This window comes from Anopheles funestus, chromosome 2RL, assembly GCF_943734845.2.
Source record: "Anopheles funestus chromosome 2RL, idAnoFuneDA-416_04, whole genome shotgun sequence".
In the NCBI taxonomy this organism is placed as follows: domain Eukaryota; kingdom Metazoa; phylum Arthropoda; class Insecta; order Diptera; family Culicidae; genus Anopheles; species Anopheles funestus.
Window position 1 is genome coordinate 26,209,244 of NC_064598.1, and position 17,809 is coordinate 26,227,052.

General features: G+C 43.9%; 6 protein-coding genes across 7 annotated transcripts; all 6 read left to right on the forward strand.

Moving 5' to 3' along the window:
* The first annotated feature begins 302 nt into the window (after positions 1 to 302).
* LOC125765342 (uncharacterized) lies at positions 303 to 6,733 on the forward strand. Its single transcript, XM_049430365.1, has 2 exons — positions 303 to 830; positions 1,673 to 6,733. The coding sequence occupies exon 2, from the start codon at positions 1,748 to 1,750 to the stop codon at positions 2,561 to 2,563; it is 816 nt and encodes a 271-aa protein (XP_049286322.1). The 5' UTR covers positions 303 to 830; positions 1,673 to 1,747; the 3' UTR covers positions 2,564 to 6,733.
* A 93-nt stretch (positions 6,734 to 6,826) lies between these two features.
* Positions 6,827 to 9,322, forward strand: LOC125765301 (uncharacterized). Its single transcript, XM_049430275.1, has 3 exons — positions 6,827 to 6,972; positions 7,037 to 9,092; positions 9,178 to 9,322. Exons 1-3 carry the CDS (start codon positions 6,931 to 6,933, stop codon positions 9,258 to 9,260), a joined length of 2,181 nt encoding a protein of 726 aa, XP_049286232.1. The 5' UTR covers positions 6,827 to 6,930; the 3' UTR covers positions 9,261 to 9,322.
* A 144-nt stretch (positions 9,323 to 9,466) lies between these two features.
* LOC125765300 (MICOS complex subunit Mic60) lies at positions 9,467 to 13,313 on the forward strand. 2 transcript variants are annotated; one of them, XM_049430273.1, is made up of 6 exons: positions 9,467 to 9,692; positions 10,039 to 10,190; positions 10,312 to 10,511; positions 10,585 to 11,790; positions 12,034 to 12,054; positions 12,214 to 13,313. In XM_049430273.1, the coding sequence occupies exons 1-6, from the start codon at positions 9,648 to 9,650 to the stop codon at positions 12,837 to 12,839; spliced, it is 2,250 nt and encodes a 749-aa protein (XP_049286230.1). In that variant the 5' UTR covers positions 9,467 to 9,647; the 3' UTR covers positions 12,840 to 13,313. The 2 variants fall into 2 exon arrangements, with proteins under 2 accessions (XP_049286230.1, XP_049286231.1); XM_049430274.1 differs by lacking the exon at positions 12,034 to 12,054 and having other exon boundaries at positions 9,468 to 9,692.
* Positions 13,314 to 13,470: 157 nt separating this feature from the next.
* Positions 13,471 to 15,421, forward strand: LOC125765334 (thioredoxin domain-containing protein). Its single transcript, XM_049430355.1, has 5 exons — positions 13,471 to 13,767; positions 13,835 to 14,159; positions 14,225 to 14,386; positions 14,475 to 14,600; positions 14,664 to 15,421. Exons 1-5 carry the CDS (start codon positions 13,638 to 13,640, stop codon positions 14,875 to 14,877), a joined length of 957 nt encoding a protein of 318 aa, XP_049286312.1. The 5' UTR covers positions 13,471 to 13,637; the 3' UTR covers positions 14,878 to 15,421.
* On the forward strand, positions 15,329 to 15,939 carry LOC125765348 (ribonuclease P protein subunit p20). Its single transcript, XM_049430372.1, has 2 exons — positions 15,329 to 15,564; positions 15,640 to 15,939. The coding sequence occupies exons 1-2, from the start codon at positions 15,331 to 15,333 to the stop codon at positions 15,937 to 15,939; spliced, it is 534 nt and encodes a 177-aa protein (XP_049286329.1). The 5' UTR covers positions 15,329 to 15,330.
* Positions 15,940 to 16,001: 62 nt separating this feature from the next.
* On the forward strand, positions 16,002 to 16,611 carry LOC125765350 (transmembrane protein 203). The gene has a single exon (XM_049430374.1). The coding sequence runs from the start codon at positions 16,002 to 16,004 to the stop codon at positions 16,455 to 16,457; it is 456 nt and encodes a 151-aa protein (XP_049286331.1). The 3' UTR covers positions 16,458 to 16,611.
* The last annotated feature ends 1,198 nt before the right edge of the window (positions 16,612 to 17,809 follow it).

The following is a 17,809-nucleotide window of genomic DNA, read 5'->3' on the forward strand; positions in this document are numbered from 1 at the left end:
ACAATTCCTCAATTCGTTTTTACATTGAACGGTACAGACAAATGTGTTGTATTCAGAAACAATATATGGAACCTCTGACATCGATCTATCATGATATTCATTCAATAAAGTAACTTCAACCAGTCCAGTACAACAAAATGTACAGTACCTACACAAAAAGTAACAATTCACACAGTACAATTATCTCAAACACTACACTTTATGCACCGGAATTTTTCAAGATTTTTCAAAATTGCATTGTTTCGAAATTTAGAAAAACACAACATATTGCAAACCAAATTTACAGTGTGCAATAGCCCTGACGACCGAAACGAAAACTGTGGCCGTGTTTAGTGTCAAACGGTCAGTGGTGGTGATTTTGTTTTACTTTTTTACCCAAAAATCTTGATATACGCTATTTACTTATAGCATAACAGAATTAATGTTGTTATAAAGATTTAAGTGAAGTGTCGGTTCAACCCAAAAATCACTCGTTTCGCTTAATTCTTCCACCGACTGCTGGTACGGCGCGATACAACGAGCTAGTGCGTGCGTGTTTGTGTGTATGTGTGACGGAGGTGTGAGTGTGTGTAGAAGCAAAAAGTAAAATTATGACAGCTACTGCAGGGGGCATCAGTACCACCGTCTTACTGCATTCGGGTTGCTAGATTTTTTGGCACGGATCGGGATTTAGAAATGCGAATCATCAAGTGAAAAACGTACAACGTCGCATTCGCTGCATTAGCGCAGTTTGCCTAGAGTGCACAACGAACACAGTGGAAAAAATAAACTGGTCAACGCCAAGGGGACGACGATACATCTGACATTGCCGTCTGCGCCATATCTTGCAAGTAAGTAAATTATCCTTTTTGCATCTTCACGCCGTTCCGGGACGCTTCCAGCAGAACATGACCAAACCGACCAGTTGCGCACGTCTGCCTTCCAACCGTATCCATGCACCCTACACAAGGGGGATGTGGGCGCTGTCCTTGTTTTGTCTGTGCGTTTTTGCTCCTTTCTGGCGATATAACAAACCATCCCCCACAATCCCTCTTGTCCCGTGGAGGTGGCGCCACTTTAAGGTCACAATACCGTATGGCAAACGATGGTATCGGAAATCTGACACACCCTCAGACTCCTGTAAGCCCACGCATCAAACATTGTGTACCTCCCTTACCGCACCGCACCCGGTTTTGCTGCGGGAAAGTATGACCGCATTGACTCGCGTTGATGCGACACAATTCGGTGGTGAATGTCGCAGCATCTTTTCAATGTTTATCTAGTATGCAAAGGCGTCACAAGGCGATTGGAATTGTTCGATTTCAGCAATCCAATTTGCAGGTGTCTTGTGACCATAGCAGCGCACGGGCATAACGGGTTTGTGTAAACTTTTCATTCTGTTGATGTTAACTAATCGCGTAGAATGTTAAATTAGTTGCGTTACCTTTTAGTACCGAACAGTGTGTTCAATCGTTCCCTTCCACGCCCTTTGCATGTGTGTCACACTTAGTTACCATTGGCGTAAGTGCTTCTGTACCGCGAAAAGATAAGCAAACCCGATGGCGTTTCGATTACCTGGGCAAGATAAGGCACATACAAACAATTGCGACCGGCTTTTGTAGCGACCGATAGTCAGGCAATGGTGGATTGCTTTTAAAGTGCTGAAGTTAATTGATTTCGCTTACTTTTCCAGACGTACAGCAGCGCGGAAGAAAGTGTCGACCTAACGAACCAGGGTGGTGACCGTTTTGAGGTGCAAAAAACAAAAATGAGCGATAATACGGCAGCACGAAATTTGAGCACCTCCAGTGGAGGTGGAACAGCAAGCGGTGGTGGTGGCGGTGGCAGCCATTTAACACCAGGTGGAGCCGCAGGCGGTGGACTAGCGGGGGGACTACAGCACGAGGGCAGCACGGAGGACATTGAGCGGCAGCTGGAGGCACTCGATCAGGAAAGTGATTCAGATTCGGAATCGCTAGAGGAGCTGGAAGCATGCGAAAATATCGAAGTCGTCAATCCGGACCAAACGGCACCCGCACTCGACGTTACGATACGCTACACGATCTGCCTGTTCTGCAAGAAACCGTTCCAGCTAAAGAAGGAACTGAAGAAGCATCTGTTCGAGCACATGAAAAACCTGAAGCCGATGAAGGAGAAAAAGATTGTGGAGAAAAAGTTCAAATGTCACAAATGCTTCAAAACGTACACGGAGAAGGCACGGGCTGAGAAGCACATGACCAAGTGCAAGAAGGTGTCAAAACTGCTGCTAGACATGAGCAATGCCGGCGACGGTCGGATAATGGGTGGCAGCGAGTACGATGCGGCAGTCGCGGAAAGGAGTAACAAGAGTAGCATGAAGAGTGGTGGCAAGTTTCGCGAGCCTACCTCACCGCGATCGCTCGTCTTCGATCCGGATGCGGCGGCGGACAGTGACGAACGCTGGTCGTCGGCAGATGAACGAAGGGAACGCAACCAGGTGGTACACTTCGACGAGCGAACCACCAAGGGTGGCGGTGGTCCGGGAAGCTCGGACGAGTCGCCCACCTCGCCCGGTACCGGTGGACACTTTCAGAAGTGTTCGTAGAGTCCGACACGGCAGAACCCTACGGCAACGTAGTACGGCAGTGAAGATGGTTAGATGCGTCCTGCAACAGTCGCAACAGCACCATCGGAGCGGATATCGGTGCGGCGGTGGACCTCGTGGAGGGATTCGTTCGACCGACAAGTAACGTACAGCCTGTGTATCATCGTGTTCCTTAGTTATTTTTTTTTTGTTCTCGTATACCGATGGCCTCCGTAGCAAAAAGGGCCTGAATGTGAACGAAACACCGAAGGGTGCTCGGGGATTTTCTAGCATATTTTAATTTGCTCACCATATCGCACTGACCTTCGTGACGGGAGGATACACTGTACGATCGCCAGTAACAGGTGTCTAGCGAACGCGGAGCTTATGGTTTCCCTCCCTCCCCCCATACATATGCGCATGTGTGTGTTTTCTAGTATTGTTTACAGTGCTAAAAATTGTACCGCAGCATAATGATAACGTAGCGAAAATTTCCCTCAACTGATTAATTCGATGGTGCTGCTGTTGAGAGACATGGGTTAGTGTTCGCTTTATGCAATTGCAACCGAACGATCCGGGGTTCCATCATTTTAGTTTCGTATTCTGTATTACTTGCCCTTTTCCCCCCGTAAGCCCGGAAACAATGCCAAACTAGCACAACGTAGTGCGCATCGCGCGCTTACATTTTATGGTTATCGGGCACGAGTGATGGTAAACTTATCTATTATTACAAACTATAACTTATTTCATATACTAAATTACACACACAAAAAACAACTTTACACTCATGCCCCACAAGAATCCCCACAATCGAGCAAAGAAAAAAAAATCATTACGAGCGTTAAAAAATCAACAACAACAAACCATACACACATACGAAATGTAACGTTAGTACATATTAATATAATCATTATTTAAAAGTTAAGCATTGTGATACTTGCCACATACATTTAATTAAATTCCCTACAATACCCTAAATAACGTACACTATTTCTTTGTATATAATTATATAGTTATATAAATATGCCTGTGCTAATGTGTAATATGTATGCTTGTACCCAGTGCGAACATTTTTATCTTGGCTAATGTGCAAACAATGTATACAAGACGTCCACAGTGGATGATTCAATGTGTATTGTTTGTGGCAGTTTGGTTTGAACTGCTCCTACCTTTGTGCAAAATGAAGCATATCCCGTATTAAGTGTGCTCATGATTCGTTTTGTTGCTCCAGACCTAAACTAACGTTATTCTGCCACTGGTTGGTTATATTGAATCTTTGATTTTTTTGCCAACTTCCAATAACTTGACATTCTTTAAGTCATCAGTGTAAAACAATTACTGATCTTATGTGAGTACTAGGGTGAAATAATTAAACCATTTTGCTAAGATCTGGCCAGAATAGTAATCGTTAGGTTATTCTCTTTTCGACACACACACACACAAAACCTCGTGTAATACATAGCATTTTACCATCCGCAGAAACCGCAGAACGTTTGTCTCCTTTCTTACACGAATTCATTCGGAAAATATCACGTATTTAATGTTGGACAATTTTTAACAGTTGTCCGAAATGTAACGATAGCTGTACGAGACAGATGTTAAACGAAAGTGCGATACAATCCACTCTCTGTGTTGCCGTATATTCGTCTAGAGGGAAATGGCGAGTAATTAGAAGCCACAGGAACCGGCACACTCTAGTGGTGGTACTAGTCGAAGAACGTGGTGTATGGTATTAAGATTGAATTGACGTTAGCTTAGAAGATACAGGAATGGAATTGAAACATTCAATGCAGGAGAAGAAGCAGGACACATGGTGGGTGTATGTTTTGCCGCCGTTACGCTCTGAAATGGAAATGAATCTTTAAGCTGTTGCTCCCGTATTCCAGCGGGTTTATGTGGATTGTACAAAGCAAAACGGTGCTGGAAAGATTATGTCCCCGGGGGTTGGAAAAAATCGCTTCATACAATCATGATCAGAGATCAGAGAAGGGAACAGCATAACTGGGAAGGACAATTTAGATCGATCCTCTGCTGCGTCAATCAAACAAGCGTTCGAATATGATCCACGAGACACGAATAATGACTAAACAATAATAATTATAACAAATATACTGTTGAATATATCCACCTTTATACTTCCCTTACTCCCTTACTTCAGTATATGCAATATCACGCTGTGTGGAAATATCACCGGAGGATATATCTATATAAGTATACATTGATGTGTTGAACATGTAACGCAAACAGAAGCGGTTACCTATCAAAATAACAACAAAAGACTTATTGTTGGTAGTGAGTAAATGAACGTATTTATAAAACCAGGCTACATTTCAGTATAAGAATCAAAAAGAAGCGGTTTAGAATCTACAATAATGAGTGCGATGAATGTATTTGGAATGTGAGCTGAGAGATTAGGTTATTCACAACAAAAAAAAAACAAGATAAAGGTTAGGTAAACGATATTTAGAAAAAGTGGTTCAGATCATGATGCATGTTGTTCCCAAGTGTGGGAACACATCGAATCCCAGCTGTGTGTGTATGTGTGTCTATCTGCCTATATGTGTGCATTATTAATGAATGTCTAAATTGTTGCATCGCAGATGCGAAAATCTCAAATTAACATGGCCGTATTTTCCGGCAGACGATAATTAGATTAGCCACGCGCGGGATCAAGATTCCTCTGGCTGTAGCAAGTCTTAAATTCGGAACAAAATTTACCGTAAATACACACTCTTTGTATGATTCATTTTTAACAGCCTTTATCCAGAAGCGATTTGAAAAAAAAACCTGAAGTTTGACCGATCGGCAGTTCCTTCGTGGTGAGCCCCAAAGGCCAAAGTAGACAGTCTCTATTTCGTACAAGTTATGCAATTATTGAAACATCTTTAATTTTTTTTTTGTGAAACAAATTCCCATTCCTATTGCGTACAACAGGTAGATCAGATGCTTCTGTAACGGCTGATCGTTAATGTAAACGAAAATGGCAATAGGAAACGTGTTAGCTTTAATATTACACGTGCTCTATGAAAATGGCCATGAAAAATACCAATAGTTTATAGGTTATCATACGTGTGTATGTATGTGTGCATGTTTGTGTATGTGTGCGTTAGTACATTGGTGGCGCATGTGACTCTATGAATGAACGATTTGCTTGTTATATTACTATTGGTTTTCCCATCCCTAAGCTTGAGCTAGTTTCTTTCAGTCCTTGAAACATACTTTATTCGTCTCAGCTTCTGATATTAATCAGTTAGTGTCCGTTGTATGTGCGTATGCGTAAGTTTGTATAGCTATATAAATAGTGTAAGAAATAACGGGAAAAAAATCTTAAAACAAAACGATTGTTATGCTTCTGATCAGCAGGAAGTAAGGAAAGTAAGCGACAAGCAAAAGAAATAAGAACTATATCAGAATTTGTTTGTAAAGAGACAAAACAAAAGCTGCAATCAAAACGTAATACTGCGGTGAAATGGTTGAAAACAGGCAGAAGTGGCGAGATGCAACGGAAAAGCAAAACATACAGTGGCTTTTGAAACGTTTATGTTCGACATTTATACACAGTGAAAATGAAAAACGCAATATAATGCTTAATAAACAATCTCGTTCATGGAAGCAGAAAATATGTGCATTTATCGAAGCAACAAAACGCATCAAACCAAAGTGTGTAAAGCCAGCAGCAAAAAAAGCACCCCGCCACGTTTTCATATCGGGGAAAGTTTTTGGGGAATGGGGATGAGTTCGTTGCGGTAATTTATGAAACATTGTTGACAATGATTTTTGGAAGAAGAAAAAAACTCAATACAGTAGTACATTAGAGGTGGTAAGAAATTACATTATTATACAACATGGACATGGACAAACTAATCAATAAAGCGGAAAGTAACAAACGAAAGACTTGAGCAGCTAAAGGAAACGAAACTCAAGTAGAGCATAGAGCTGTTACGCAAAAACGAAAAGAAGTCCTTTTCACACAAAAATTAATCACATTTTCTATAGGAAAGAGAAGAAAAAAAACTATCCTATCAATCGACAAAACCCTGAACTTATTGTAAAGAGTTCAAAGTATAGAACCGTAAACAATGGAAAAAAAACATAAAATAATTTCAACTTCCCGATGTACTCTAGCTTAATGTACATCATCTACCTTTCTCGAATGTACTTCAAACAATAAAATGACTCCTTACCGTGGAATAGTTTTTAATCGTTCCGGTTTCTAATCTACCAAAGACGTACGGCGGATGTCTGAACCACGTGCTAACGAAAGAAACCAATCATACTAATCAAAGTAGCCATTAAAGTTACATTGAAAGAATAGTGATTTGTAGTGTAATCGAGCCTTGGTACAAGTGATATAGAAAGACGAGGAACTTGAATCGAAATTACTAACAATGAAAACGAAATTTCCCTGCGACGATAATATCCATGCGAAGGTACGTAGTCCGGTGATATTCTGTCCAAAATGTGTGTCTAAAATAACCTTCTTTATTTGCGCAGCATGATCATTTACTGGCGGTTTGGAAGTTTTGCGAAAAGGTGCGTCCGCGGCTCGAACCAATCGCAGAAAAGCTGCGTCTCCAGTTCCAACTGGAAGATTTATGCCATTCAGGAACCATACCGGTGTGCGAGTTCGCTAACATACTGTTCTGCCAGCTGGGAGAAACTGTAAGCAAAGAAGAAATCTGTGAAGTTGCTGAATATTTCAGCGCAACTGCAGGGCGTACGTCGTACGATCAATTTTGTGATGTCTTGTTTGGTGATGCGGCTAATACGACGTCCGATGAAGATGTCCGGAACGCTGCCGATCGTCTGTCCGTGTACGAACATCGTAAGCTGTCCCTTATCCTGATGTCGATTGCCAAGGCGTTGCGTTATCGTGAACAGGTTTTAACGCCTTACTTTGAAGATTATTCATTGACGACAAATGCTGGATCATTCTGTACCATCCGCTACGCTGCGCGTGTACTCTATTATTTAGGAGTAACGCTGGCAAAGTCCGATACGGTGTTACTCGCCAAGCGGTTTTCTACCGATGGGCATAACTTCCATTACAAGGCATTTATCGATGAAATTGATCAACTTTTTCGTTACTTGGATGCGCACGATGGTGCACTCGATCGCGAACAGGATGATGCGGCAGTTCCTCCCAAAGTCATCCACACTCAGCTACCGCAACTGGATCGTACCGAAATTGGGTCACTATCTGTGGCAGATATGATTGGTAAGCGCGTTGCTTTTCATCCGTGTTTGGAACCGGCACGCAAAGAGTACGAAATCGAGGAACTGCTGCTGCGTGTACAGCGCCACATCTGGAATAGTACGATCAGCATGAAAGATTTTTTCCAACAGTACGACCTCCTGCGTTGTGGTTGGCTAGCCAAAAGTACTTTCATTCGTTGCCTGGACGTGATAGGACTTTCGACTCTCGATCGATTGCCGCTGCATGAACGGGAAATCAAACAGCTTTGTGAGCGGTACGCCGATCCGAAGGATCCGTGCAAAATTCATTGGACAACGTTTGTGGATGAAATTAATCGCGTATTTACCGAGCCACATCTGGACAAGGGAGCTTTCAAACAAGTCGACAGTCCTCCGCAGTTGGTGAAAAATTTACCCCGCGCTGGGAAACATCAGCTTGGGTTGGATGCGTCCAAGGATGCACAGAAGCTTGTAACGAAATTGAAAGACAAAATTGCCTGCAAACGAGTGGCGATCGAGCCGATGTTTAAAGATTTTGATAAACATCGCAATGGACACGTAAGCTGCAACCAAGCTCGTGAAGTCTTTTCGATTTGTGCCATACAGCTAAAGGAACAGGACGCATTCTTGCTGGACAGGTTATACGGTGATGCACTGGGATTTGATTATGATCAATTCTTGAAAGATATTGGAGTGATCAAAACTGGTGAAACAGAAGACATGCTCGCGTACCGGAAGGTTATCGAAAGTATTAACAAGGATGTGATACAACCGTCGAAACCAATGCCAGGAGAAAGAGATATCGTTCGGGTGCTGGCCAAAGTGAAAGCTCAAACTGTACGCCGTCAGTTACGTTTGATCGATTTTATGCAGGGATTTGACCCACTCAACCATCATCGTATCAGTGAGGCACAGTTTTGTAGAGGACTAGCGACGGGCAGCGTTCAGTTAACTGCAAATGAGATGCAACTGCTTTGCGAATATTTCCGTACCCCTACCTGCTCAACGGTGGACTACAAACGGTTCTGTGACACTATCGCCGAAGTGGACTATCAGCCCCACCTCGAGAAGGCTCCTTTGTTGGTACCGTGTAGTCATTTTCCGGCCAACGAACAGCCGGTCAATTTCTTAAACTTCAACGAACGTACCATCGTGTCGAAGGTAATGCAAAAGCTCGCCCGGCACGCGGATATTGTATCGAACTTGGGTTCACTGTTAAAAGATTTCGATACACAAAACGTTGGACACGTGGCGCGAAATCAACTGCTGCGCGCGCTTGCTACACGTGATTTGCATACGCGAATCTCAACCCGTGAGTTTGAATGTCTTTGCAAATACTTTGCTGTTGAAGTTGGTAAGTCTAGCTCTTAAATGACGAAGGAGCAACATTGTAGAGTTAGTAATTTTTATGGTTGGTTTATTTTTCATTTTCTGCGCAGGATATCGACAGGAAGTAAACTACCGTGCGTTGCTTGAGGCTTTGGATTACTTGTACACGAATCGAGAAGTTCATCCGTTTTGAACGCATGTAAAAAATCAAACCAGGGATATTCTTCGTAAAATATATTTTTTAAACAATTTAAACAGGCGAAAAATAATTTATTTCCAGCCTGTGCATTTAGCGTACTTTTTGAAATGTTCCATTACAACACCGATTGACATTTGTAACTGTCAGTACGCCAGCTGTCAACCAAATGTTTTTCTGCCGTCGTAATCGCTTATGTCAAGGTGCTCCCCCTTTTCTCTGGCGATTTTTTCCCCTGCGAATCTGCGGTGTTCGAATCAGGTGCTGTGCGGTACTTTCTGCCAGAGTCGGATCAAAAAAGAGGCCCCAAGATACCAGAGGCTTCCCCCGGAGCAGAGTGCTCGACGCGTGACACAAGTTACAGAGTAGCAAAGCCGCAGCAAAATGTATCGTTTGCTGGTGCAGAAGGCGCTCGCGAACAATTCGAAAGTAGGTATCGACCGGACTGTGACCGGGTCAGGATTTGCAAGAGGATGCGAAAAAAAAGCGAGCGTGTTATGTCATAATATGCGGGGGAAATGCACCGCTCCATATCAGTGGTGCTACTATCGTGTCGGTGCATTTTGCCAGCAAGCAAGCCAGTGTGTACGCATCGCGGCTGCATTGTGCTTGATGGCACGTCTTTAAAAAATCAGGCACGGAATTTTGTTCGGCCGAGGTGCATTGGTTGTGTTGCGTACCACCTCCCAGCTGTACGCGCTTGACGTTGCAAGATGTGTTTATTTTTGTGCCCTAAAGAGCGTGATCTAATAGTTTGGTGCTTCTTCTCTTTTAGCGACCGTCCGCCCAGCTGTTCGCCGCCAGTCGATCGTACAGTGGAAGCGCACGAAGATCCAATCTGCCACCGTTTCAGGAGGCAGGATTCGGAAAGGTGCTAGTGGTTCTATCCCCCATTCTTATTGGCGGAGGCGTTGTAACGTACGCCAAGTGAGTGTTTCTTCTGATTTGTGTCTCTGTCTGATAAGATAATTCGGCGAGACTTTAATCGCGATCGCGGTATGCCTCTTCGATTACCTTCTTATACGTGTGTGTGTTTTTTTTTTTGCAGGTACGATAATGAATTCCGTAAAACTTTGATTACGAATGTTCCTGCGCTGGAACCGGTGCTAAAGGCGCTGCTGCAGGAAACGCATCCTCTGGATGAGGTTTCCAAAAAGATGGACGATATTAGTAAGACAATCGGAGAGTACACGTCGACCATTACTGGTTTCTTCGGTGGCGGAGAAGAGGAAAAGAAGCAGGACAAGAGTAAGATCCATTGAAAATGCTGGTTTTAAGTATGGTTGAATGGAATTATAATTGTTCTTTTCGCTTCCTCTAGAGCCTGATTTGCCACCCGTCACTAGATCCAAGTCGGTTCATGTGCCCGTACCTTCGCCACCGCTACCAAAACCCGAGCCCATCAACCTATCTGAAAAGGTACCTGAGCCACCGAAGAAGAAGGAAGCGGCACCGAAGCCCGTCTCCACTCCGACAACGGCAGCCAAAGCTACCAGCACCGCTTCTGCTGCTAGTGCGGCGGTTGCTCCTGCCAAAAGTGCGGCAGCACCACCGAAACCGGTTCCTTTGTCATCCGGTGGTGAAGCAGTTCCAAAATCTATCAGCGATCTTGAGCAGCAGGTCGAGGTGGCCGCTACGATCGCCATCAAAGAGTATGCGCACGCTGTCGATGTGTTGAAAACATACACTGAGGAAGTTCGTAAGGTGGTTGATGCATCGATCGACAAGCTGGACTCAAGCAGCTGGACCACGCTGCGTAATCGTACCAGTGCGCGCGACACCGCCCTAGAGGCAGCCGAGAAAGCTGCCGATCAGGCAAAGGGAAATATCGAAAAGCTGCATTCGCTGTTGAACAGCCGCGAGATCAAGTGTTCGGATGAGCTGAAGGATAAGGCGCGGCAGAATATTGCCGCCTATCTGGACCATTTGAAGAAGGCAAAGGATGAAGTTTACGCGGCACGAGATCTCGCCACGCTCGGTGAAAAGTACTGGAAGCGGGTCGAATCTGCCCGAAACTACTTTGTGGACGAAATGGAATCGCTATTCCCGGGTATCAATCTGTCCGAGCGTAAGCTAAACCTGTCAAAGGATGAACTGGACCTGTTCATACTGCACGCATACACGCAGGTGATCGCACATCAGAAGGAGTTGCAAAAGCTGCAAATCGAGGGCGATCAAAATTTGCGCCGTGCGCTAGAGGCCGTACGGGGTTCGGATCAGGCCGAAGAAGTGAAGGCAAGGCTAGAGTACGAAATTGCTAAGGAAAAGCGTCAGTTGAATTTGTTGAACCAGAAAAAGCTGTTGCATACACGGGCAGAACTGGAGCAGCAGATGCGCGATCAGATAAAGCGCCAAACGGAGGCACACATTGACCATCTGAAGGATGCGCTTACCCAGAAGGAGTTAGAGATGAAGCGAAAGTTCCAACGGGAGCTGGACGAGAAGATCACAACGGAGCAGGCTAGTTACAAGTTGCAGCTTGCCGCCATGCTGGGCAAGCTGAAGGGCATTCACAATGCGCTAGTCGGTAAGTACGAGGATGTGTGGACTCAATATTAACTTTCGTACTGTTCAACAGAGGATTGTGTTTTGTGTGTCTGTGGTCGCTAACAGTTTGCCGTGTTCTTTGCTCTTCTTTCCCGCACTACACTACACGCGCTACATTCATGTTACTGTACGGATGCGTTACATCCGTTCCTTGCTCATTCCATTGACTCATTCATTCGTGTGCCATCGTTAACTGCTTTAAACTGTGTGCTAACGAGGACAGAGATAGATACCGAAATGAAAGGTACTTATACATTGTGTACGGTTATGCAAATAATGTGCATGTTTATGACTAATATTTTATTTTATTTGTACTACATTTAGTTCTATCTCATTAGCACATGTATTGCTTAACAGTTGTTTCGTTAAATTGTTTATTAATTTCGTATGTTCATTTCCACAGAACACGCGGACGCCGAGAAAAGCGCACATCAAGCACAAGCCCTATGGGGTGCCTGCCAATCACTGTGGTCTTCGATTCGTAGCGGCCAGCCAGGAAAATCGTGGCGCGATCAACTGCGCCCACTTAAAGATGAAATTGCAGCCGTTGCCCGCTCGGCGGAAGGTGACGAACTGGTGGCCGTTGTGTTGAAGGGTTTACCCGAGACGGCCGTTAAACGAGGTGTCTATCCCGAGGATGCGCTGCGCGAACGTTTCCTCAAGGTGGAAGAGGTTTCGCGACGTTTGGCCCTCATTCCCGCCGAAGGTGCGCGGCTGCCAATGTATGTGCTATCCTACCTGCAAGCAGCTCTGATCGCCCGTCCCGATAAGCCGATCTCGCAAGATGAACTGGAGAACAAACCGTTTGACTTTAGCAAACTGGACACGTACGATATTTTGAACCGCGCGCGATACTGGCTCGACCGAGGTGATCTGGTAAAGACGGTCCAGTACGTTAATTTACTGCAAGGTGCTCCGCGCAAGGCCGCTCTGGACTGGTTGAACGAGGCGCGATTGCTGCTGGAAACGCAACAAGCAGCCGGTACGCTAATGGCGCATGCTGCCGCTAGTGGTGTCCGATTCCTGTGAGGCGACTGATTACGTATTATTTAACACTTGGTCTGCTGAATGATTGACCGGCGTAATTGTTACATAGCGGAGGGTGAAGAAAGTTCTTTCCCCTAAAGAGCGTTGTTTTGTGTTGTCTAATTCCCTTTAGTCCTGCCTCGGGTAGTGCAGCCGGATGCTGCGTATAGATGCAAAAGAAAAACAGCCATTCGGGTATCTAATTAATATCGTAGAGGAAAGCGGCATCAAGTATTGTTAAAGACACATATTTTCGTTTCCCCCCTTTCCCATCACGGTTCCTAGGATGATTTTAATGTTTTCCGTGTAATCGTTCTGCAGCAAATGTAAAACTGATTTACAAAAAAAAGTGGCATAATGATAGGACCGTATTAAAGCAAACGGTAAAGATAACAACGCTAGAGCAAGATGATGGGCTGCAGAACCATACGAACAGAACAAGAAATTTATTTAATAAAGTCAGTCATTTCACATGGACCATTGCTGGAGTTGTACTTTCGCTTTGAGGGAGATTTTTCCATTTTGAGAACGGAAAACGGGTTTGTTAATTTGAAAAAATAGCAAAGCAGCATTTTCCGCTTGCGTTATCCCACTGTGCGACGCATGCTGTCAAATGCGATACTGACAGCATGCACTTGTGGCACGGCTGTCATCGCAAAGCATTGCTGGCGAAGACTTGTTGATCGTACCGCTTTTATCGGGAAATTCTGTGATATTTTCACTGTACTTAGCATCATTCCAGTGATTTCTCTACTTACGACATATCCATAATCCATCCATGGTAATTGTACCTCAACAGTAATGCTCAAAATATTCTTGTTTACGCTTTTGGCCCTTACCGGCATTTGCCGTGGGTCCAGCTTGGAGACTGTTAGTGAAGATGATCTCGTAAAGAAGTTTCACAGCCATAACAACTTCATTGTGCTTTTCTGTAAGTCGGTAGAGCGTTGCTGATAGATACAAAGTGTTTCATTCATTACAATTTGTATCTGTTTCAGCTAAACCAAACTGTCCTGACTGCGACAAATTTGAGGGGATCTTATCGAAACTGACACAGGAGTTTGAGGACAATCTGCAGGCACATGCTGTAAAGGCGGTGAGCAGTTCTATGGCACGGCTTTACAGTCCGAGCAAGGAACCGGCGGTGGTGTATTTCCGCCACGGCGTTCCCCTGCTGTACGATGGTCCGATAGAGGAGGATGCTCTGATCGGCAAGCTTGTACAAAACAAAGATCCTAACGTGAAGGAACTTTCCGATGAAACGTTCGAGCATCTTACCCAGGCGTCTAGCGGCGCTACTACCGGTGACTGGTTCATTATGTTGTAAGTATGCGACAGGGTGCACTAAAGGTGCCGGAGCATATGATTGAATTATCTGGTGGTTATAGTTACACAACGAATTGTGTCGAATGCCAACGACTTACTGCCGTTTGGGAAGCGGTCGCAGCTGATCTGAAAACGCGCATGAATGTTGCCCGTGTGCAAAAGGATGGAAAAGGGAGTGAAACAGCCACTCGCTTCCAGGTTAAAAATGTGCCTGAATTCGTTTTGTAAGTATTTTACGGTTATTGGTAGTCTGTATAATGAAAATTCATGTTAAATTCAACTTTTTCCTCCTTTTCTTTTTCTAATGCGTAGTCTACGCCAAGGAAAATATTATCGGTACGAAATAAGTAAATATGATATCAAATCTTTTGTAACATTCGCCCAGGATTGGTACAAGAATGCAAAGGCTACAAGAGTTCCAGTACCATTGTCACCCTTGTAAGTATTCTCGTCATGACGGTGTTAAACCTGATCTAACCAGCGTTTGTTCCTTTCTTTCAGCGATAATCTCGTGGAATTGGCTGTTCAGTATCTTAAGGACATGCCAAGCATGTACGCCAAACTGTACAACGAATATCCCATGGTGGTGTACGCATTTGCTGCAGGCTTGTTGTTCATCGTCGGTGGCTTCGCGCTGGCCATTATACTGGCCATTGTGACTCGCTGCAAAGCAGCATCCCGAGCGAAGAAGGAAACGACCAAGAAGGCAAAATAAATGCTCGCGATGTGATTTAAAATCAGAGAGCAATAACATATTTGGAAACAAATGAAATAATGTCCAAATAGAATGATTTTAAAAATAAACCAACCATATCAGTCTCAGGGGTTCTTGGGGTTTCATATCTGCCTTGTTAAATTTGATTTGCTCTACGAACGGTATCGGGTTTCGGCAAAGTTCCAGTCGAGTCGATTCAATTGAAAAATAAAGAAAATTAAATTTCATATCGTTACAACGAAAACGTGTTTTTACATCGGAATAAACATTTCAAAATAATCTGTCAAACATTTTGTCCTGCACGTGTCACGACTGTCACTGGAGTAAACAAATAAACCGTGTGCTACCAACAACAGTTTTGTTTCTTGCATTGAAACTTTATTAACGGGAGTTTTCTTTATTTCCGGATGGAAACCATCGCTTCAAAATACAATAGATTAGGCCCTTTGTAGAATGTCAAACACAGCAACCACCAGCGATGGACTAGGACCAGTGAAAAAGTCCACGGAGAAAACTCCACGCAAAAGGAATCGCACCGACGGCGGTGGTGCTTCGGCCGGAAAAAAGAACGACACCAACAAGTTCCAGCGCAAACCAACCGATCGACATACGGTTAAGAACCGAGTGCTACCTAAATACTTTACACGCGAGAACGATATATACGTTACATACAAGTCAGATTTTACGGTAAGAAATGCTACAACCGGAGGTGGCTTCTATGCAGCGCTGCTAATTTTACCATTTCTATCCTTTCCTTTGCAGTACCAACTAAAATCTTGTCTAGATATTCTTAACTCACCACTTGGCGAAGTGTTTCTTCACTGTACCGGACGGGCGATCAATCGTGGAATAAATTTGGCGCTACGGATAAAGGCTGAGTTTCCCGAAGCGTTCGAGTACGAGGTCAACACGTCCCAAATTGCCATCACGGACGATTTGCATCCGCTGCATGACGAGGACGACTTTATGGTGCAGCGACGCATGAATTCATGTTTGCACATTCGGATGTATCGCACGATTAAGGTGAAACAATCCGGGCCTCTTCCAAAATTGCGAACTTAGCCGTTAAATTCGTCGAACGTTCTGTTTCCGTGCCCGTAACAAAACACACACACGCAAGCATCATGTCGGAAGAGGTAGAAATTAAGACTTACTTTAAGCTGGTGGACGTAGTCAAATGGATCGGTATAACACAGTTCGAAATACTGGTCAACCTGATAGCTTTTCTCGTGTTCACCATACTGCTCACGGTGAAAGCTTTCAGCGGAGAGCTGACGGGGACGCTAACAGCTAACGAATGGTTAGCCCTGTTCTCGCCAATGTTCTGCGGGGACTTTTGTAACACATATTTCTGCATCATCGTTGGCATACGGATGTACTTGGGTAACAAGCATCGGCAGGCAATGCATCGGCTAGTTTGGAGCATTCCTTTTCTGCTGCTAACGTCCGGATTCAAGTACCTGGTGTGCATGAAACTGTCCGGCCAGATACAGCTCGAGTACAGTGAAGTGTTTTCACCAATCTTCGTACTGCTGCAGATGATTGCGGTGAAGGCGTGCCAGTACAACCAGCAGTCCTGATCACACGCCAACCAGTCACGCCGCGAGCTACTATCGTTTAGCAATGATGTCGTTCTGGGAACAATCATTATGCAGTGAGCTAATCTTTAACTATCTTTGGCTGGTAGCGCTATGAGTAATGTTAATTAATAATAAACTCCGCAAGATCATGGAACAGAGAGTTATGATACGTTTTAGAAAGAAATGAAAAGCATAACAATTCGTATTTTAAGGTTAAAAAGGATAGAAATTACAAATGTGAAACTTTTAATTTTAATATTAATAAGTATTCAAGCATCTTATAACAAACTATAATTCTAAGCAGTTCAATAGAGTAACAAATTACTTCTAAAAGTAAAATCGTATGCGAGCACATGAACAAATAGTAAATAAAGCTTACATTTTCTGAGTATTCCTTCGGTGTAAAATAGAGGAAATTAGTATTACAATTTGCTTAACACTCACACTCCAGATCCAATGCAAAAAAAAAAACTCACCCGTGCGCAATGCAACATTGTATCGTTAGACGACACCATTGCTAATGGGGCCAACATCTGCAGTAACTAATCTTAAATGGCAATTAATTTTCCCTCCTATCTGTGTGTTAGCTAAATTCATAGTGAACCTATTTACTCGTACCAAATTCTTTCCTTTAAGCCTGCAACTAAAACCCCGAACAGAAGTCCGGTTTTCAACACTATCATCCCTACTAGCAGCAGGCACATACTCCGGCTTGGCGATCGTTGTGAATTAATGTGCTGCACGGGTGGAATTGGACGTGTGCTTTCACCGCTGTAAGCATTTCCCGCGGTCAAAGCTAGTAGCGAGACGTGCTTCACAGGTGAGTAACATCAGTCTTGTTGCACATTATGTTTAGCCAGCTGGTGCTGCAGGCACACCGATTCGCAAAATGGGTGAATTGTAGTAAAATGCACTTTTATTTTACATTACATTATTGTCCGCATCATCACGTAATTTATCTTTTTATTATGCTTTAGTTGCAATGTTTACAATATTTTGCTTCCATAATGTGATCATTGTACATGGAAAAGGTTTTTAATGTTTTTCAAATGCTCTTCCCCATGACAAATTGCCATTGCCGTACCTACTCTTGCGCTAAGCTGCGTATACGCCGCAGCGAAGAAAGCTTAACTAGCCGTACTAAATAACCATAAAAATAGTGCCACACATTCCACAACTCGATCGACCGATAGTAGTACCAGCTAACAGCTGGCTAATCGAATGCCAATTTGAAAATAGGAAGAAAAAAAAACCCCAAGACAACACATGCCCAACCATTTGTCGGACATCGCAGAACCTAATCCGGTTTTTGTGTCCAAATTCCGCACGGTTGTGGTGAAAAGTACACCCTG